Source organism: Mercenaria mercenaria, chromosome 8 (assembly GCF_021730395.1).
Source record: "Mercenaria mercenaria strain notata chromosome 8, MADL_Memer_1, whole genome shotgun sequence".
Classification (NCBI taxonomy): Eukaryota; Metazoa; Mollusca; class Bivalvia; order Venerida; family Veneridae; genus Mercenaria; species Mercenaria mercenaria.
The window spans coordinates 56,145,729-56,163,537 of NC_069368.1; the positions used below are offsets into that span (position 1 = coordinate 56,145,729).

Below are 17,809 nucleotides of genomic sequence, written 5' to 3' on the forward strand. Positions count from 1 at the left end.
TAAACTGTAGCGAGCGCCTTTAAATCTATATGTTGTAATTTCAAATTAGTTTGTGGTGTAAGAAAGGGATTTCTTTGCTGTACGTCACCGTTATCCCATATATAACAACAGGATCCGTGCTTTTATCCACTTTCCCCTATATCCCCCCCCCAGTTATGCACCTAATATATAACTAAAATGTAATTATTTCTGGGTTGTTGAAGTTATCCTTCTGCTATATCTTTTCCAGTACTATTTTTGGCCTTCTTTTTTGCTGTGCTCTATGCTTCCGGGAAATCTAATTAACACTTGCATTTTGATTTTTTGGAATCCAACAAACTATGATACACTCTTACAAACATAGTGTATGAAGCCTCGGGAGGGCGAGTACACTTATCAAATTAACAATATTGGCTTATTCCGGTCCGTCTCGACAGGACAGTATTTCGATAGTTTTTTTCTTGCCATCGAATCCCATAAAGGCTTTTACCTTGCGTTCCGTGCGAACTGTTGCAATTGCATTGGCAAGCTGAGAATCAATGTCGTTTGTACTGTCGGAAGGAATTTCATTTTAGCGGCTTTCAAATCCTTCGCCGCTGACGTGTGTATTATCTGCCGACTTGACTTTTTTTCTAATGAAGGCATCATAAATTGTGTACAAATGTTTTAACTTCCAATATGTTTCCGAAACTCCTCTCCGATTTCCACATATTATGAACTATAAATGCAGAATGTAATTTGAGCGGAGAATTTTCCGTTTTTTGAAGACTTGATTTTTTTAAATGATCTGACCAAAGAAAAAATGATGAATGAACTAATCTGACTAGATTCGTACTGGATTAAAGAAACAAAATAAAAATCCAATACATTAAGATGGATTTAAACTAAAAAAAACCGTTGGCCAATCTGAGGAGGCGAAATAAAACCAGATCTGCTTGATTTAAAAGGGAGAAAAAAATAGTTCTCAATAGTTCTCAGTGAAACAACAAAATCGCCTAAATAGCTGTTGCCATATATAAACTATATAAACCCAAAATGAAAATTGTTTCCATTTTGTGTAACTGCTCGATGGTATACAAGTATTATGTTCTTCACAGATCTTTCAGTCTCATTTATGATCAGCATAATAAACGGGTCCCTGACTAGATTTTACAAATTGTTAAGCTTGTGACTTTGTTGTAATAGCACAGACTTATTCGTTTGGTTTAAAAATAATGATACGTTCCCATTAGTGTCGTTTACGTCATTAAAGAATTTCCAGATATTTTGGTCCTGCTAGGACAATTGAAAGCTTTATTATAAGTATAAATTTCTTTATATTTGGGATAGTCATCGCCTTTCTTTGTTACTGAATTAGTCTGAAATCTAAACCTGTATCAACCTTTAACAATTACGTCAAAGGTTTAAATGACGTCTTCTGGCAATACATCAGCGAATATATTTGTCTCATATTACCTTTCTATATTTTCCTCCTATAAATACCAATATAATTATATATAATTAGTCAGAGTCTAGAAAAAAAGCAATTGCTATGTTTCATGAACTATAAGCATGCATAGAGCGTACAATACTTTTGAATTCTGCAATCATAGTCTTTTTAATCAACGTGTATGCTTTAGTATTTTAAATGATAAACGTAATACATTAACATGTATGCAGCAAACAATGAATCTATTATTGGCCAAACAAAAATATATTGTTCCAACAACATTTAACGTTTTATGTACTTACTTTGTTGTGTTAGAGTCATACCGACACATTTTTTTGTCATATGGCGACTTGCCAACTTTTGATGATGGAGGAAGACCCAAAGTCTCCAGGCATTCCTTCGGGCATTTGCGGGCGCACGGGTAGAAACACTTACATTTCGTGATGGCTTTCTCACAAGAAAAAAATCTACATCAATAACGACGATTCGAATCCATATCGTTGAGGGATAATTGATTCGAAGTCATCGGCCTTAATCAGTCGACCACGTAGGCCCCCTTTTTAACGTACAGCGCAGCTTTACATGACAAAAAAATCAAAATGCTATTAAAAGTGTTCGTTAAGTCAGATAAAACTCACTGTAATACACACTCGGAGACCTGTATTTTTATCTACCTTCATTTCTAGTTCTGTTTACATTTTTCCTTTAATACAGCACCAGTGTTGTACATGTTGTTAAATATAAACCGCTTATGTTTGATCTTACTTGACAATGATTTATCACCATTGTAGAGTGGAAAATTCCAATTTTGTCACATTTTAACATCATCTTGATTAATCTTAATGAAAACGGCAACTTGACCAGACCTTGCCGAGGGCATTGAAACAGTTATTGTAAATATTGTTAAAATATAAGTTGTATGATCAAACTCTTTTGACAACAAATTGTTTTATTATTCAAAATAAAACATGTTTTGTTTCAAGAAAGACGGCGTACTTCGGACATCTTCGTAGTGGAGAAACGTCCGCAACAACAATAAAGATATGCAATACAGTAAGATATGTTTTGTATTTGATCTGCAGTCTTAAAAAGATAAGAATGACTTAGAGGGTAACAACAATGATGAAAGAAATCTACCATATAAATAGAGGTGTTTCTGCGGTGTCAATCGCCTCCAGAATGTATTTAGAATATGAATTGTATATTTTCATTGTCATTTGAATGAAGTATACGCATTTATTGTCTATTTAACTTTTCGATATAGTAATTTCAAATCAAGATTCTGGAGGACCACAATAAATTCAAGCAGAGAACACATCTATAACGAAAATGAAATGAGTACGATTTAAAGCAGCATACTCCAATCATGCATCGCACATCAACATGTTCAAGAAGCAACGTCTATAAATGAATGCAAAATGAATAATATTAAAATCAATATACTTTGAATAAAGTTAAAAACAAGTAAAACTCTGCTGCTTTACAGACTGTTTTACAGCGTTATGAAGATAGTAGATAGGTTCTCAAGTTACAAACAGCATGTGATATTTGTGTATAATTTATACGTCAAATATGTTATTTAACATGTATAGATTTTATAAAAAAGAAACAGATGGAATAAATCAAGTGACATGACCTTAAAGAGTCAAACAATATAAATAGATATGATGAAAATGTTTAACATCCCCAGTAACAGTGTCTAAAAATTCTGTGCAGTCCCGTTCTTAGCCGTAAACTTTGCTGCTTTTTATCATGGCGGCCATTCCTTGCTAATATAAAAAAGAGTTCCGATAAAGTTTATTTCCGCACACCTCGAAACTTATTTGACAATCCATCAGACAAAAAATAAACGAAAGAATATGTAATTAAAACAAATAACAACTGAAGTTTTAGCTCTCTGTAAATATTTATCTTATAGCACGTATTTGAATTGATTTCCAAACATGGATATTTAGACAGAAATTGTAAACTTTTAAACTAAGTCTTGTATCAAAGATAGTCTGGTACAAAAAATAAAGGATTTCGGAAGATGAACGGATGAGATGAAATAGACAGGCAGACATCAAGTGTCTTCAATTAAGAGCTGACGAACAAAAATTGTAAAACAATTGGCACCTTTTACATATTTAAACGTGTTAACATTACAGGATCTTTCACTCTGTCGTAGCAGTTTGTATTGCCAAGTCAACATTTTCCGGAATCGCGTAAACAGGGTTTGCCTCAGTCTTTGTTTTTAGACTTGATCTGGACTATCTAGAATTAATGAAAACTGCTATGAACACAGAAGCCTAACTTAAATGTATATAATGCAATTACAAGCTACTAGTCTGATTATAGAAACTGTAGCAAAATTGATGACATAAATCAGGTTTAAATGAATCACAGCGAAAGAAAAGTCCTTATCAATTCAAGTCAATAAAACAGCGGTTTCTTACATTTATAAAGAAATAATTAACAACACGGACAAAAGATGAGCACGGTAAACCGCATTTAAAGAACGTAGCCATCCTCACAGCACACTTGGCATTAAGTGAGTGAGTTGGATTTTACGGAGAATCGACACAAAATGTCATGTATCGCCGAGGATAGATTAAATGGAAACGCAAATTGAAAAAAAAAACCCATCATTTATTTGATTTACATAAGACATGGTCCAAATATTTGTTTCTGCAAAATCTAGGACATTATCCAGGGTAAGAACTAGGTAAGGTGAGTTATACAGGGCCTTCAGAGCCCCATTGTTTTGGGAGTCGTACCCTTCTGAATGGAGATACAGCCACCATTTTCTATATCCCTTCTTGCAAGGGGTGACACGCGACATCGATATAGGTGTATATGCAAATGTGTAATCGGGCATAACAACTGAGCACGTGTATACATTATACTAATTAACACGGTAATAATACATAGAATTAACTTACACAGAATATATACCCCATTGTCTACAATTCGGCATTTAAAATGGAAGGTAGAAAAAAGTCATGCCTTCAATATTCGTTGCTTATATTTCCTAAAGAGTGTAATTTTTCAACGGAAGCAATGTTGTAAACTCCTTCTTGCAGGAAATGAGCTGATGAAAGCTCGATGCTTGTGTTTCTTGTACAGTGTGTGTTTATGAAATAAACAAGGTCATCGCATAATTTGTATTTGTATACGTTTATCGTCTATATATGTGACAGCAGGCTTTTAAAACATAAGCTTATCACTTACACGTTGTTCAATGAAATTATATAAATTGTTATTCTGGTTATCATGACGAAATTGTCAACCTCATTTATTTCAACAAAAGATCCGTCATTTGTTTTAATAAAAGACTCACACTCCTTTTATAAGTAGTTGTTTGATGTTTCGGAAAAACAAATATGTTGCTATGGTGAAAAACAAAATTCAAAATGCAATTTTATTAACGGTCAGCTATCTGTGACACGATTTCGTTGTTGTTCTACATCTGTCTATTATTATCAAGGACAAAATGAATAGCACCACTAAGGCTTCTTTGACCAGACGGAAAAGTACAAACATAATAAGACTGACAGTTCTCACACTAAAAAAATGAATGGTTGGTTGTTTCAGTGCCTATAAAATAATTATTGGACTCGAAGGGAGAAAAAAGACCCTCGTCTATCGTGATAATGTACTTTGCTGAAATATCTTTCTTAATGTCTGGTTGTAAAGTCTGTAATAGAGGTAATGAATTTTGTGCTTTCATTGGACACGGCCATCAAATCTGATGCTTAAGCAGTTTATAAAATCATTTTGATATGATGCGATTTTTGGTAATGCATTACCCTTCACACGTGCATTGTCGTTTACCTTCTCGTGGTGCCATATATTATCGTCAATTATTAGTACATGTATATATGTATTTGAATTTCCAGTCAGTTTTAACAATATATACATACGTCGACCCAACAAATGCATACTAATGTAATCTAACAACTGGAGGTTTGACTTAGACGAAAGTTTTTCACATAATCAGTTTGACAACCTGGTCTTTTTTAAGGAAAAACAACTGTGTTCGATTCTAGTGCAAAATATCATCTTCATGTCTGCAAACAGCAATCTCTTGTTTGACAAGTTCCGCTCAAACTACGGGCTGCGGTAGCTGTTGATGATGAGGGAAAACTCTGAAACTATAATTCCTGAAATAACTAACGCTTCATTTTGTTGGTTTTAGATTCTTACCGACATATGGCGACTTTCTAACTTCTGATTACGGAGGAAGACCCACGGTGCATTGTGTCAGAGACTGGCGGGCACCCAGGTAGAACCACCGACCTCAGTGTTGTTATTTTCTGGTCCTTTGGGATTATGGAGTACATTCATTTTTACAATTATAGAATTCTGCTAAAGCAGGTGTTAGGGGGCGTAAGGGGCGTTGCACATTTCATTACCTGTCAGGAACAATATACATCCCAATCGACTTTTCGAACCCACATCGCTGAGAGATAAGTGATTCGTAGACAGATGCCTTAATTGTCCGGCCACGGAGGTAACTCTTCTGCGTTTTATATTTGAAGACAGTGCAGTTTTAAATTGACAACACATTACACACTTTAAATAAAATTCTGCTTTAAAAGTATAAGTCTGGTACACGATCGGAAACCTCTATTTCTAGTTTTGATTTCAGTTCTCCTTTAATACAGCAACATTGTGTTTAAATAACAAAACAAACTGCTTATGTTAGGATCTTACTTGACAATGATTTATCACCTTTATAGAGTGGAAAATGACCTATGTCTCTTCACTTTTAACATAATCTGGATTGATTTTAACAACAACGGTGAATCGACAAGACCTCGCCGAGGAAAATGAAACAGGTACTATAACTATCGTTAAGATATGTAGTATGATCAAATTAGCGTATTTTTCAGGAAAGAAGAGATACTGTCAGCAGAAACTACATTGGACATTTTCTTCAAAGATATACTTCAAAATATGTTCTACGTAGTGGAGAAACGCCAGTGACATAATTCAAAATGTGAAATATGTTTTTGTTTTGGGTTTAACACCGTTTTTCAACAGTATTTCAGTTATGTAACGGCAGACAGTTACCAGAACAAACCTGTTCTCAGCAAGTAACTGCCAAATTTGTCTTTTTTTCATAACAGGAAAAAGATGAAATAAATCAAGGGACATGAACTTAAAAAGTCATAAAATGTATAGATATGATAAAACTGGTTAACATCCGTAGTAACAGTGTTTAAAAAAAATCTGTGTAGCGGAGAAAAGAGCCGTTCATTTCTTGGTAGTATTGTTGTCATTTCTGCTCCCTTTTCATCATGCCGGGTATTCCTGGCAACTGTAAAAAATGGTCCGTTAAAGTTAATTTTCAAACACTTGTAAACTTATTTGACAGTCAATCAGACAAAAACTTAGATGAAAAAAATCTGTAATTGAAGTATATAACAGCTTAAGATATAGATCTCAGTAAATATTTTAACTGATTTCCAAACATGGATATTTAGACAGAAAATGTAAACATGCGAACAGTATTTTTTTAACTTGTATCACAGACAATCTAAATACAAAATATAAACCGAAGATGTGTTAACCATATACTGACGTAGAAGCTTGTATTGCCAAGTCAACATCTGCCGTTATCGCATAAACAGTCTTTCTTCGTAGACTTGCTCTGGTCTATCTAGAATAAATGAAAACTGCTTTGAATAAAAAAGTACGAGTTTGAAATAAGATAATAACTAACAATAGGTATTTTCATGGAAAATATTGTCTTGAAGCAATCCTCCTTTTTGCGAATTCATTATTTTGTAAGTCTTTCTTAAAATAAAACATACAAATAGAAACCACAGACTTGAACTGCTGATATCTTTGTATTTCACAGACAGCGTGAAACATGGCATCTACGTATCTATACATAAAATCACATGGTTTAGTTCCCTGAAAGTAGTTATAATACACTGTGTGATGAGCAAGATGAAATGTTGATTGGCAGCTAGACAATTTGAACAAATGAATGGTTAACAAGTAATCGTGCGGAAGTATTTGTCGAGCGGAGTATTATCTTAAACAAGGTACCGCTTCATTATCAAGCTGAAAGAGAGCAAAACATATCCGCGTCTAACGATGCTAATTTACCACCTCCGTTGTATGAAATACTATATAGCAACAACGTCTAGATTATAAGCAGCATAATTTGAATGAATAAAAATCAGAATGATGTTGTTTTTGAGAAGATAAGAATAAGCAAATATGTATGACCTATTCACCAGCGGGATAGGACAACTTTCTCCCTGCGAACAGATCTTTTACCTTGATGCCATTCACCTAAAGTAGATTTAAATTAAATTCAGCATCGTTCCGTGACGATTATAATATTTAGATAAAAAATGTATTAATTAGCTTTAAATCAGTATCATGTTGAAGTTTCGTATTAGTTTGTTGTAATGAAAGGGATTTCTGTGCTGTAACATCACCGCTATTCCATTAATACCAACATTATTTTTACTTTTATCCACTTCCCCCTACATCCCCACCCTTTTCTTTACCACATCCCCATTTTTGCAATGATAATTGTGGGTACAACATGGCGGACGTGTTTTTCGACGTGGCAATATTTTGATGGACTTTTTGTGACTTGAACAATAAAAATGCATGCAAATATTAGCAATTATTTCGCAAAGGCAAGTGATTTGCCTACGGACAGATTTACAAATAGGTTTGAGCCCCTTTCTGATGGATTTGAGGAGCAACGTGGAAAAAGAGCTCGCCGGTCCACAGGTGGTGGGTCTTTACACGGACAACAGGTAAATGCACCTGTATTTCAACCATTTACGCATGTGAATGTGGAAGAACTGAAGAAACTGCCAAGTGACGAGAAACTAAATGCACTACTTGATGACATGTCAAATTTGGAAAAAATGAAAGTGCATTTATTTTTAACTCACCCGAACATGTGTATGTAATCCAAATTAAGAATATCGTCTTCAAAGAATTAGCATTTTTCCCTTCATAAATCATTCACATGAATAAAGTCCCTTTTCTGTTTCGCTATAATTTTTACTATATTGTTTTGAAATTATGTTCACAGAAACACTTGACACACGTTTTGTTCTATTTTAATCACTATCGAGAATGTCATTCATAAAACCCGCAGTAAGCGAGATTTTCGTGCAAAAGTACCATCGTAGTACGGTTGTAGATTTTTTTCCACGATAACTGACCGTATTTTGGCATGGTCCATTAAATCCTGTCTGCGCATGTGTATTCAATATTGCTGTGTATACCTGTATTTCAGCGAGAAACTGACACTAATTTTTCTTTTACCTTTCTCTTAACTTAACTTTTTTTTTATCTGTAATTTTAAGGCGATTAGGCTGTATTTATTTGCAAGATAATTCCATCTATCTGTACAATTAACAATATGCTTTGTTGATAACAAAATAACTGTCCCCATGTTCATTACAGAAAATTATCTTATTGTATTATTGCTAATAAAAAACGCACACTTTATTTACTTTATTCAGTTATACTGTTACACTATGTGACCTGACTTAAATAAAAGTAATTGCTGTTGTTGTTGTCGTTGTGGTTGCATCTTACATAATTAAAGTGTACTTGTTGCTGGAGTTTTTTTTAAAGTGTACTTGTTGCTGGAGTTTTAAAGCAATCTGTCTGCTATATCTTTCCCACTACTACTTGTTTCGGGCCTACTTTTCGATACGTTTGCTGTCCTCTATGCTTCCGGGAAATCTAACTTACACTAACATTCCAACAAACTGTAATAGACGATTAGAAAAATAGTAAATGAAGCCTGTATTGGGGATGATATTTTGAATAAAAGAATGTTCCATAATTTTGTTATTAAGTGGCTGTAAAACACAATAAGAATCTGAAAAATGATATGGTTGTCTTCACTGTATTTAGATATAAAATTCAGAGCTAAGTCAATAGCATTTGCATTAGCTGAAGATAGTTTTGCGTTAGTGACAAACGTAATTTTGATCGATTAAGGCAACGGCTGACGGCAACACAGCCTACCTTTAAATCGTCCTTGAAATCGGCAGTATGAATTTGGAAAAATCCTTTCATTCGATTTGATTTCTTTGAATTTGGATTTAAATATTTAAGGATAGTTTCAAGACTTTTTAAGGTTGGTTTTCATATCATCGAATTCTGTCAGTTTCAGTCACAGAATCCTTTTGGTTTTATTGATTTGATTTTGTTTTTTGTCGTATCAGGATATCTGTGCTTTAAATAATTTGATCAGCAGGAGTTTAAGTGTTTAAAGCTACCATCAAAGCATTTGGGTGCTATGGGGCACTTTATTATCAAGGACCATTTTCTCAGCTTACGGGTCGCCACACACAGTAAACGGGCGGTTACATTTTGGGGGGAGTTGTACCCCTTTGCATGGAGATACACCCGGTATTTTTTTATCTCCATAGCAAGGAGTGGCACTCCACACTGAAAGAAATGTATATATAAATGTGTTGTTGGTCACAACAACTGAGCACATGTATACATTATACTAATTAATGAAAAATAGAACAAAGAAGTGACATATATATGAGACACCATTGTCTATATTTCAGCATTTAAGATAGAAAGTAGAACAAAGTCATGCTTCAATCTGTGTTGCTTTTACTTGCTTTAGAGTGCTATATGTCATAACATAACATAAACATAACATAACATAACATCACTTTATTTAATTCTGGTTACATGTTACAGTAACATAAGAGTAGACATATACAAAGTTCAAATGAAAATAATTTTTTCACACGACATGGTACATTTTTACAAGTAAATGACTAACAACATATTTGTTTTGTTAATAGAGAATGCCCTACTGTATCATGTATAGATTTGTAAATGTCCAATACATATCTGAAACGTGATATAGGTATGGACTGCGTGGGTGGATCGATAATCTCTTCTACAAATAAAGATGTGCATCAGACCTCGATTGCGTCGTCAACTGTGTACTATAATATAATCAATTGCACGTGAATTTCACAAAAAAAAAAAGAGAATAAAAAAAACGAAAATGTCAATAAAAGCAATGTTTGAATCACCTTCTTGCAGGAAATGAGCTGATATAAGCTTTTTGCGCGTGTTTCTTGCAGAGTTTGTTTATGAAGTAATTAGGGTCATCGCATTGTCTATCGTCTAATACGTATCCGTAATCGTTTATCGTCTAGATCAATGAGCACACTGTTAGTCTACCAAGTGTTTAAAACATTAGCATATCGCGTGCTTAGTTTCAATGAAGATGTATAACCTGTAGATTCTGATTTTTTTAACAAAGTTGTCAACTGTCATTTATTTTAACAAAAGACTAACATAGTTTCGTTTCTCCTCTTATAAGAAGTGTCTTGTATATTGTTTTTATTAAAATATTTTGAAGAATAGCCAGTTTTAACATTAATGATGTATCTTAAAATATGTCATATTTGTTAAGTATTATAGGATGGATGAGACCTAAATAAATGAACAACAAAATAATTAACAGAAGAATGAAGAGTTGAATGCAAAGAGAATGAAAGAAATAACCCCACCCCCATCTCCTTTAGAAGCCTCGTTTTGAGAAACACTAAGTTAACAAATATCATTTAAATTTGTAAATTGAACATTGTTATTTGATGTTGAAAGAAAACAAATAATTATGTTGACTGAGTGAATGGAACAATTTCCAAAAGTTCAATTTAATTAACGTTAACGATCGGCCATCAGAGATACAATAATTTAGTTATTGTTCTATATTTGTATATCACATCGGACAAAATTTACAGAACCACGATTGCTTCTTTGAGCAGATGGAAAATACAAACATAATAAGAAATTGTTAGCCTACACTGTATTCATTGTGGACAAATATGCTAGAAATGTCATTATGACTGACAGTTCTCACACTTATAAAAGGATTGTCGGTTGTTTCGGCGCCTATAAAAACTAATTTGGCTCGAAGGGAGAAAAATACCATCTATATCGTCTACCGTGTTAATGTACTTCGCTGAAATACCTTTCTTAATGTTTGGTTGTAAAGTCTGTAATAGAGGTAATCAATTTTGTCCTTTCATTTGTCACTTACCTCAAGTCTAATGCTTAAGCCGGTTATGAAATCATTTTAATATGATAAGATTTTTGGCCATACTAGTATGTATTTCCCTTCAACGTTGTCGTTTTGAAATATCTTCTCTTGGTGCCGAATATAAGCGTCAGTTATGGTTATATAATACATTTCAGTTTCTAGCCACTTTTAATTATATATATGCATCGGCCCCAAAAAGCACCGAAATATAATCTGACAACTGGCAATTTGACTAAACTGAAGGTATTTTCATCTCTTTAACGAAACATAAACTTTTTGACAATCTGGATTTTAAGGAGAAACCAATTGTGTTCAGTTCTATTGCAAGAGACTATTTTCATTTCTGCAAACAGCAACCTCTTATCTGATGTAACCAGGCTTGTTTTAACCGAAGACACGAGGAGACCTTATAAGGCACATTCTCAGAAAAGTTAAAAACAGGATAAAGCTTCAGATTTAGTTAGTTATAATAGCTAGACATACACCTGATCGGACCCTGTTACATATTCTATTTTCGTCAACTCATTTGTCATTTTTGTTTCCAAGTGTAAAAAGATCATCAAATATATCAAAATAAATGATGCAACATACTTCCTAAAATATGGAAATTGTAGAGCCAAATAGCGATATGAATAACAAAATAATAATAATAATATTAATAATAATAACAACAACAACTGAATACCAGCTTTAACATTTTTAACCCACAATTAATTAAACCTGAATATAATAGCATGCTTCGTCTTTTAATAAATCTAATCTAAAAAGATTCAAAACATTAATAGACAGGTACGTTTCAAAACTTAACAACGTGGTTAGATTCCTGTTAATTGTTTCACATGCCGGTGTTGTCTGAACAATAATCATAATAAAAACGTGTTGTATTTTGAAGAAGAAGCATCTATTTCCTTTATATATTCATGTAGGTATTTGAAACTAATTTCATTTTTTAACCAGCAACATTTAACATGTGTGTACATTTAACTTGTAAATAACATTTTTGCCTTAATAACGATAATGTTTTAAGTAAATGCCTTGTTTTTCCCCCTCAAGTTGGATTAAAGAAAACAACCAACAACGGTTAACTTGCGTTTAATGGTAAAAAACAACATCAAAAGTCAAAACAATATTCACAAATTTTATTATATTAGTGTTCAAACATGCAAAATTGCTATGAAATTATTATATAGTGAACTCAGCTCAGCCAAAGTCTGGAAATGTCAACTGAAAAGCTCAGTTTTTATTCCAGATGCATGGTGTTTAATACGTTATTGCACCTTTTTGGCGTTTGCCTTACATATTTTTACGAATAAGATTGAAAGGCCCGACAATTGACCTCGAGATCAATTACAAATTTGAGCCGAACTTTTGTAACAAAAACAGTTTACTATTCAAAATTTTTGGCAGATGCACCTCTAGCAGCTTCAGCAGAATAATATTCCTCGTAACAAAATCATAATTCCATGCCACGTGATACCAACCATACATAAAATTAAAGTTTTAAAATAAAATAACTAGCATATGTTTCAAGTGTCTTGCTTCCGGCAGTCGAGTCATTAGTTTTGAACCTAATTATCTGATGGTTTGACTCTAATAATTGCTTCGAGGTATTGGATTTGTATGTTTGATGGTCTACATGGAAAGATGAAATTTACTGTACATGTCGTGTTTCTTAGGAAGCGATTTTTCGCTTCCTTCATAAAGCATTTAAAAACCAGATATTAGACCTAGATTTCAGCCCTGGGTTATTTGGTTATCATTCATTCACAAGTTGACATCTCATATATTTCTTATCTTACTTACTTTAAATAGAGTGTGTTAGTAAAATTTGCCTTTAATTAAGAAGTAAACATGTTTGAATTTTTACTCATCATCTGTGTCACCATATTTGGGATGACTACAGCTGAAACAGGTCGGTTTGAGTTATTACATTGCGTAATTTATTTCAGTTTTCAAGTAGTCATAAAATTTCGACTTGTGCAGGAAACAAGACAGTAATACAAACGATACTGTATATTGTAAAGTTAACATGTTACCGAAACAATATATCAAAATACGTAAGGAGAGAGTTTCGAATAAGCTTAGCTTTCTACTCAATACTTCATGCCTTAATAATGAAGCGTTTCATGTTGTTAATGTATATATAAGAATAAAGTATTGTTTAAACCAAGACAGTAATATTTTAAAGAGAAAATGCCCATCTTATATATGGAACGCAGTCTGATTTTCAACAAGGTTTATATGCTATCTTTTTTCAGAAAGCGAATTTCAAACAGCTTTACTTAAAAGACTTGAAGCAACTGAAAGCCTAGTTCGGGATCTTCTTCAAGAGGTGAACAAAGTGAAATCTCAAGACAAGATTCAACGAAGCCAGATTGCTCACATGGAAAAGCAACTTCGTGCCCAGCAGCAACGAAGCTCTCAACTAGAAACTCTAATGAGGAGCTTTAAAGTTTCTGGCAAAGAGGAGAGTTCCGATAAAACAGACTGGTCTCCTGTTCTACCATCCAAGAAGCATTCTCTCCCTACAGACAATGGCAGGTTTAAATTTTCAAGATTACTTTGAGACAGGAAAATTATTAACATGTTTATATTATATTACATGTACCTGTTCTCAGTATATCAATTAATAAAAAATCAACTCTCTTGTATCTACGAAAAATGTTGTACTATTCGATTTTATTATACTTTGTGAATTTGATTTGCATTAATTCAAGTAGTGATAGATATACTTTCAAAACGTACACACATATATGAGATAGAATCAAATGTCACTTGCTGAAGTCGGAGTAAATTTTTGCATGTTTATTGCTTATAATTTTGCTTAATATCCTTTAAATGACCATTTTCAGTCATCATTTACTGAAATATCAAATGTGAAAAACAATATATTTTTCTTTTTGTAGGTTCATCAATGCAAAGAATACGGAGAGTAGAAAATGAAACTCCTGTTGCATTCTTTGCTAAGATGGTAAATCATCTTGAGCATGGTGGTGTACATCAGACCGTTATATTTGACAGCGTCGTTACAAACGTAGGAAACGCTTACTACAGCCACATTGGCACGTTCATAGCTCCCTTACCTGGAACGTACGTTTTCTCAACAACGCTGGTGTCACGCCATTTCAACGGTGCACATGCACAATTCGTAAAAAACGGAACTGCTCTGACAACTATGTACGTAAGCGCTGGACAAACTGGGGATGATACGACTAGCCAAACTATTGTTCTTCAGCTTGAGAAAGGCGAAGATGTTTCAGTCCAAAATCTCGACTCGGACAAATCCTTTTACGGAGACAGTCACAGCATTTTTTCGGGATTCTTATTGGAGGAGGATTACTCAAGCTCTGTTATTGTGGGAAAATAAGGCCAAAAGAACATTACAAGAAAATAAGTCATGCTATATTCAAAATTTTCAGTTTTTACAGATCTTGAACTTATATACATTGTTAAATGCATAACGGAATGTGATAACCATGTTGTAAATGTGTAACATTTTCATTCGAAATGAGTTTTTAGCTTGTAGCATGAAAACAACTAACAGTATTTTTAAAGAAATCTGAAGTTGAGCACATACGCCAGTTATTGTATGGGAAACATGTTACTAAGTTTAATAAGTTTATTCTGTTTTTATAATTTTAAGTTAGGACATTAACATTGGGTTAAATACATGATACATAAAATCGAAGATTGCTAGTTCTTCCTTCGTCTTTAAGTGTTCCACTCCTCAAATGTCAGATAAGCGACATGAGTGAATATAGTACAATTGTCACCTAAGTGATTCTTAATATAACCACAGTATGTACCAACTGGGACATAACGTTATCAAGTGACATTTTTGTGTTTGACCTCTATTTTAATTACATCGAACATAGAATGATCTCTTTTTTTGTTGTGAAAGACACATTTCTCTTTCCAGTTACACGATGAGGCGAGAAAGTCATCAAAACCTTAAAACATATGAACATGAAGTTTCTACCGCATAGTGTTAAATTACTTTCGCAACATCTGCCTAAAATAGCAAGCACCACAAATACTGGCGACGGTTGTTGCATTTTCAATGTTTATTTTGTACAAAGTAGACATAGCTTGTTCTGTACTCTTTTTCGGAAATTTTGTTACTGAATTTAACTAGATGCAAGGCTTTGTAAGGGCACACGACGTGATCCCTACAGAGGTGATCTATTAAATAAAAACTGAAGTCTACTCAACAAGATTTATTGAGACGACTCTTACTGTTTCGAGCCGATTTGGAAATTACCGAAACTCCATAATATGGCAATTTCAGGTCATGAATAAGAAATTTTAAAAATATCTAAATCTGAAACTGATTATTTAATCATTCTGTCCAGCGATTAAGGATAATTCAGGAATACAGAAATATCATGAGGATTAAGTGTAACAAAATAAAAAAGTGGAAAACCACAGGTCGTCCAAGTCTTGAATGTGGTTTAACTTGCGAGCAATATTAAGCAACTGACAACATTTGACTAATTTGATAAATTCTTATGCAAACTCATACAAGATACTTGACGATTAGACTAACATTGCATCCAAAAACATTCACAGCTTATATAAACGTGTACTAGTGCAAACTCAGTAAGACTTAGTAAGGAAATTACTATGAATAAAACAAAGTATTGGGAATATAAATATGTATACTTTAAGAGTTGAAATAATCTTAGCTTTATTTATCTACTGTTGTTTTGTCCAAATCAATTAAGTCACCATTTTAACACATATTAATACCGCATTCCTGTACACAGCATCGCACGTGCTCTTGACCAACGGCGATCAATGGGTAAAAATATATTGCAAAGTGGCTGGTATTTATATACATCAAAACATCTTTCGTGTCCAGATGTTCTATCAAGATTATTCGCTCTTCCACTGAATCAGTCGCTACTAAGCACATGCCCATAATAGCAATTTATGTAACAATTGCTGAAACCAGCTTGATGTATAACTATCGAAAAATAGCAATGGCGGTCCCACTGTCTTTCAAGCATGATGTCGACAACTAACTGCGATATTTCACTTGACGATTGTATGAAGCAGTCATGTGCTAATGTGCAAGCAAAAAAGCGATCGGTCACCAGTAGCACACTGCTTTCGTTCTCTATAACGTCGGACAAAATATCACTTCAAAATTGCTCGAGCAGACGGATCAATACACTCAGACAAAATAAGAAAGTTCAAGCTAGATTGTGTTTATTGTTGATAAATACAAAAATGTATGTCGTAAATGTCGTCGCGTATGACTGTTCTTATATTAATAAAAAGAATTATGAGTTACGTTTTGCGCCTAACTGGAAGAAAATACCATTAGTATTATTCACATATCACACTCTAAAAGATCATGAAAATGCTAAAAGGCAACATAATTACTTATAACCTAAAAATCACCTCACCGCGACTGGTCATAAATTACAAAATACTATCTATACTGCAATAGGGTACAATAAAAACAAATATAAGTCAACTGACTCTTCATTTAAGCAGAATCCAAGCAGAATCTAAGAGGATGAACATTGCTATTTTCAAAATTAGGCCAGTAACTTCGCATTATCACTGTATCTTCTTAAACTAACTTTTATCTCAGTTGCTTCTAAGTATCTCTCATACATTAACAACCATTTAGGTCCCCTCCTTCATCTTCATACCCCGCCCCTAACACCACCCTACCTTCCAATGTCCTCCCCTAAGGTTATTTTGTTTTGACTTTGGACTTTCCTCATACTCTGTCATATTTTAAATCGTTTCTTGGAATCCCTCATCCCCCGACCATAACACCCACTTCCACCCCAGCCCGCCCCCCAAAACAAATATCTTATATCTAATATTGTCTCTTAATATCCCTCCCCCCCCCCCCCCCCCCCACCCCTTCCTATCATGCCTCCACTTTATTCTGTTTAATTAGTTAATAACTAATCAGATGTCTAATAATGTTTATTTTTATTCCTCCTATTTTTCCGTCATAATGTTCCATAACACCCCTCTTTTTCTCCCACACTCACGCATATAATAAGTTTATTTTAATAAAAATTTATTTCTGCTCTACTTTTACAAAATGTCAAGTCTTGTGCATGAACATTATTCAATAAGGCTTCCAATTATGGTCTAAGAAACAAATGTAATGCTGTTTGTTTTATTCATTAACTGTATAGTTTTGTGCAAAAGTAACATTTCCAGTTCTCTGGGGTAAAACTCCTTGAGAAATAATTGTTGAGGATTCTTCTTTAAGCAGAAAATATTAAAATATTGGAGCATTATACTTAAAATATATAGCATCATCAGTCCCGTGTAAACTACCTTAAACAGAACTGGTTTGCCAACGCAACCATTAA

General features: G+C 33.6%; 1 protein-coding gene across 1 annotated transcript; it reads left to right on the top strand.

The window, feature by feature from the left end:
- Window positions 1-13,313: 13,313 nt before the first annotated feature.
- On the top strand, window positions 13,314-15,150 carry LOC123565726 (C1q-related factor-like). The gene is made up of 3 exons (XM_045359526.2): window positions 13,314-13,374; window positions 13,721-13,999; window positions 14,369-15,150. Exons 1-3 carry the CDS (start codon window positions 13,314-13,316, stop codon window positions 14,827-14,829), a joined length of 801 nt encoding a protein of 266 aa, XP_045215461.2. The 3' UTR covers window positions 14,830-15,150.
- Window positions 15,151-17,809: the final 2,659 nt, after the last annotated feature.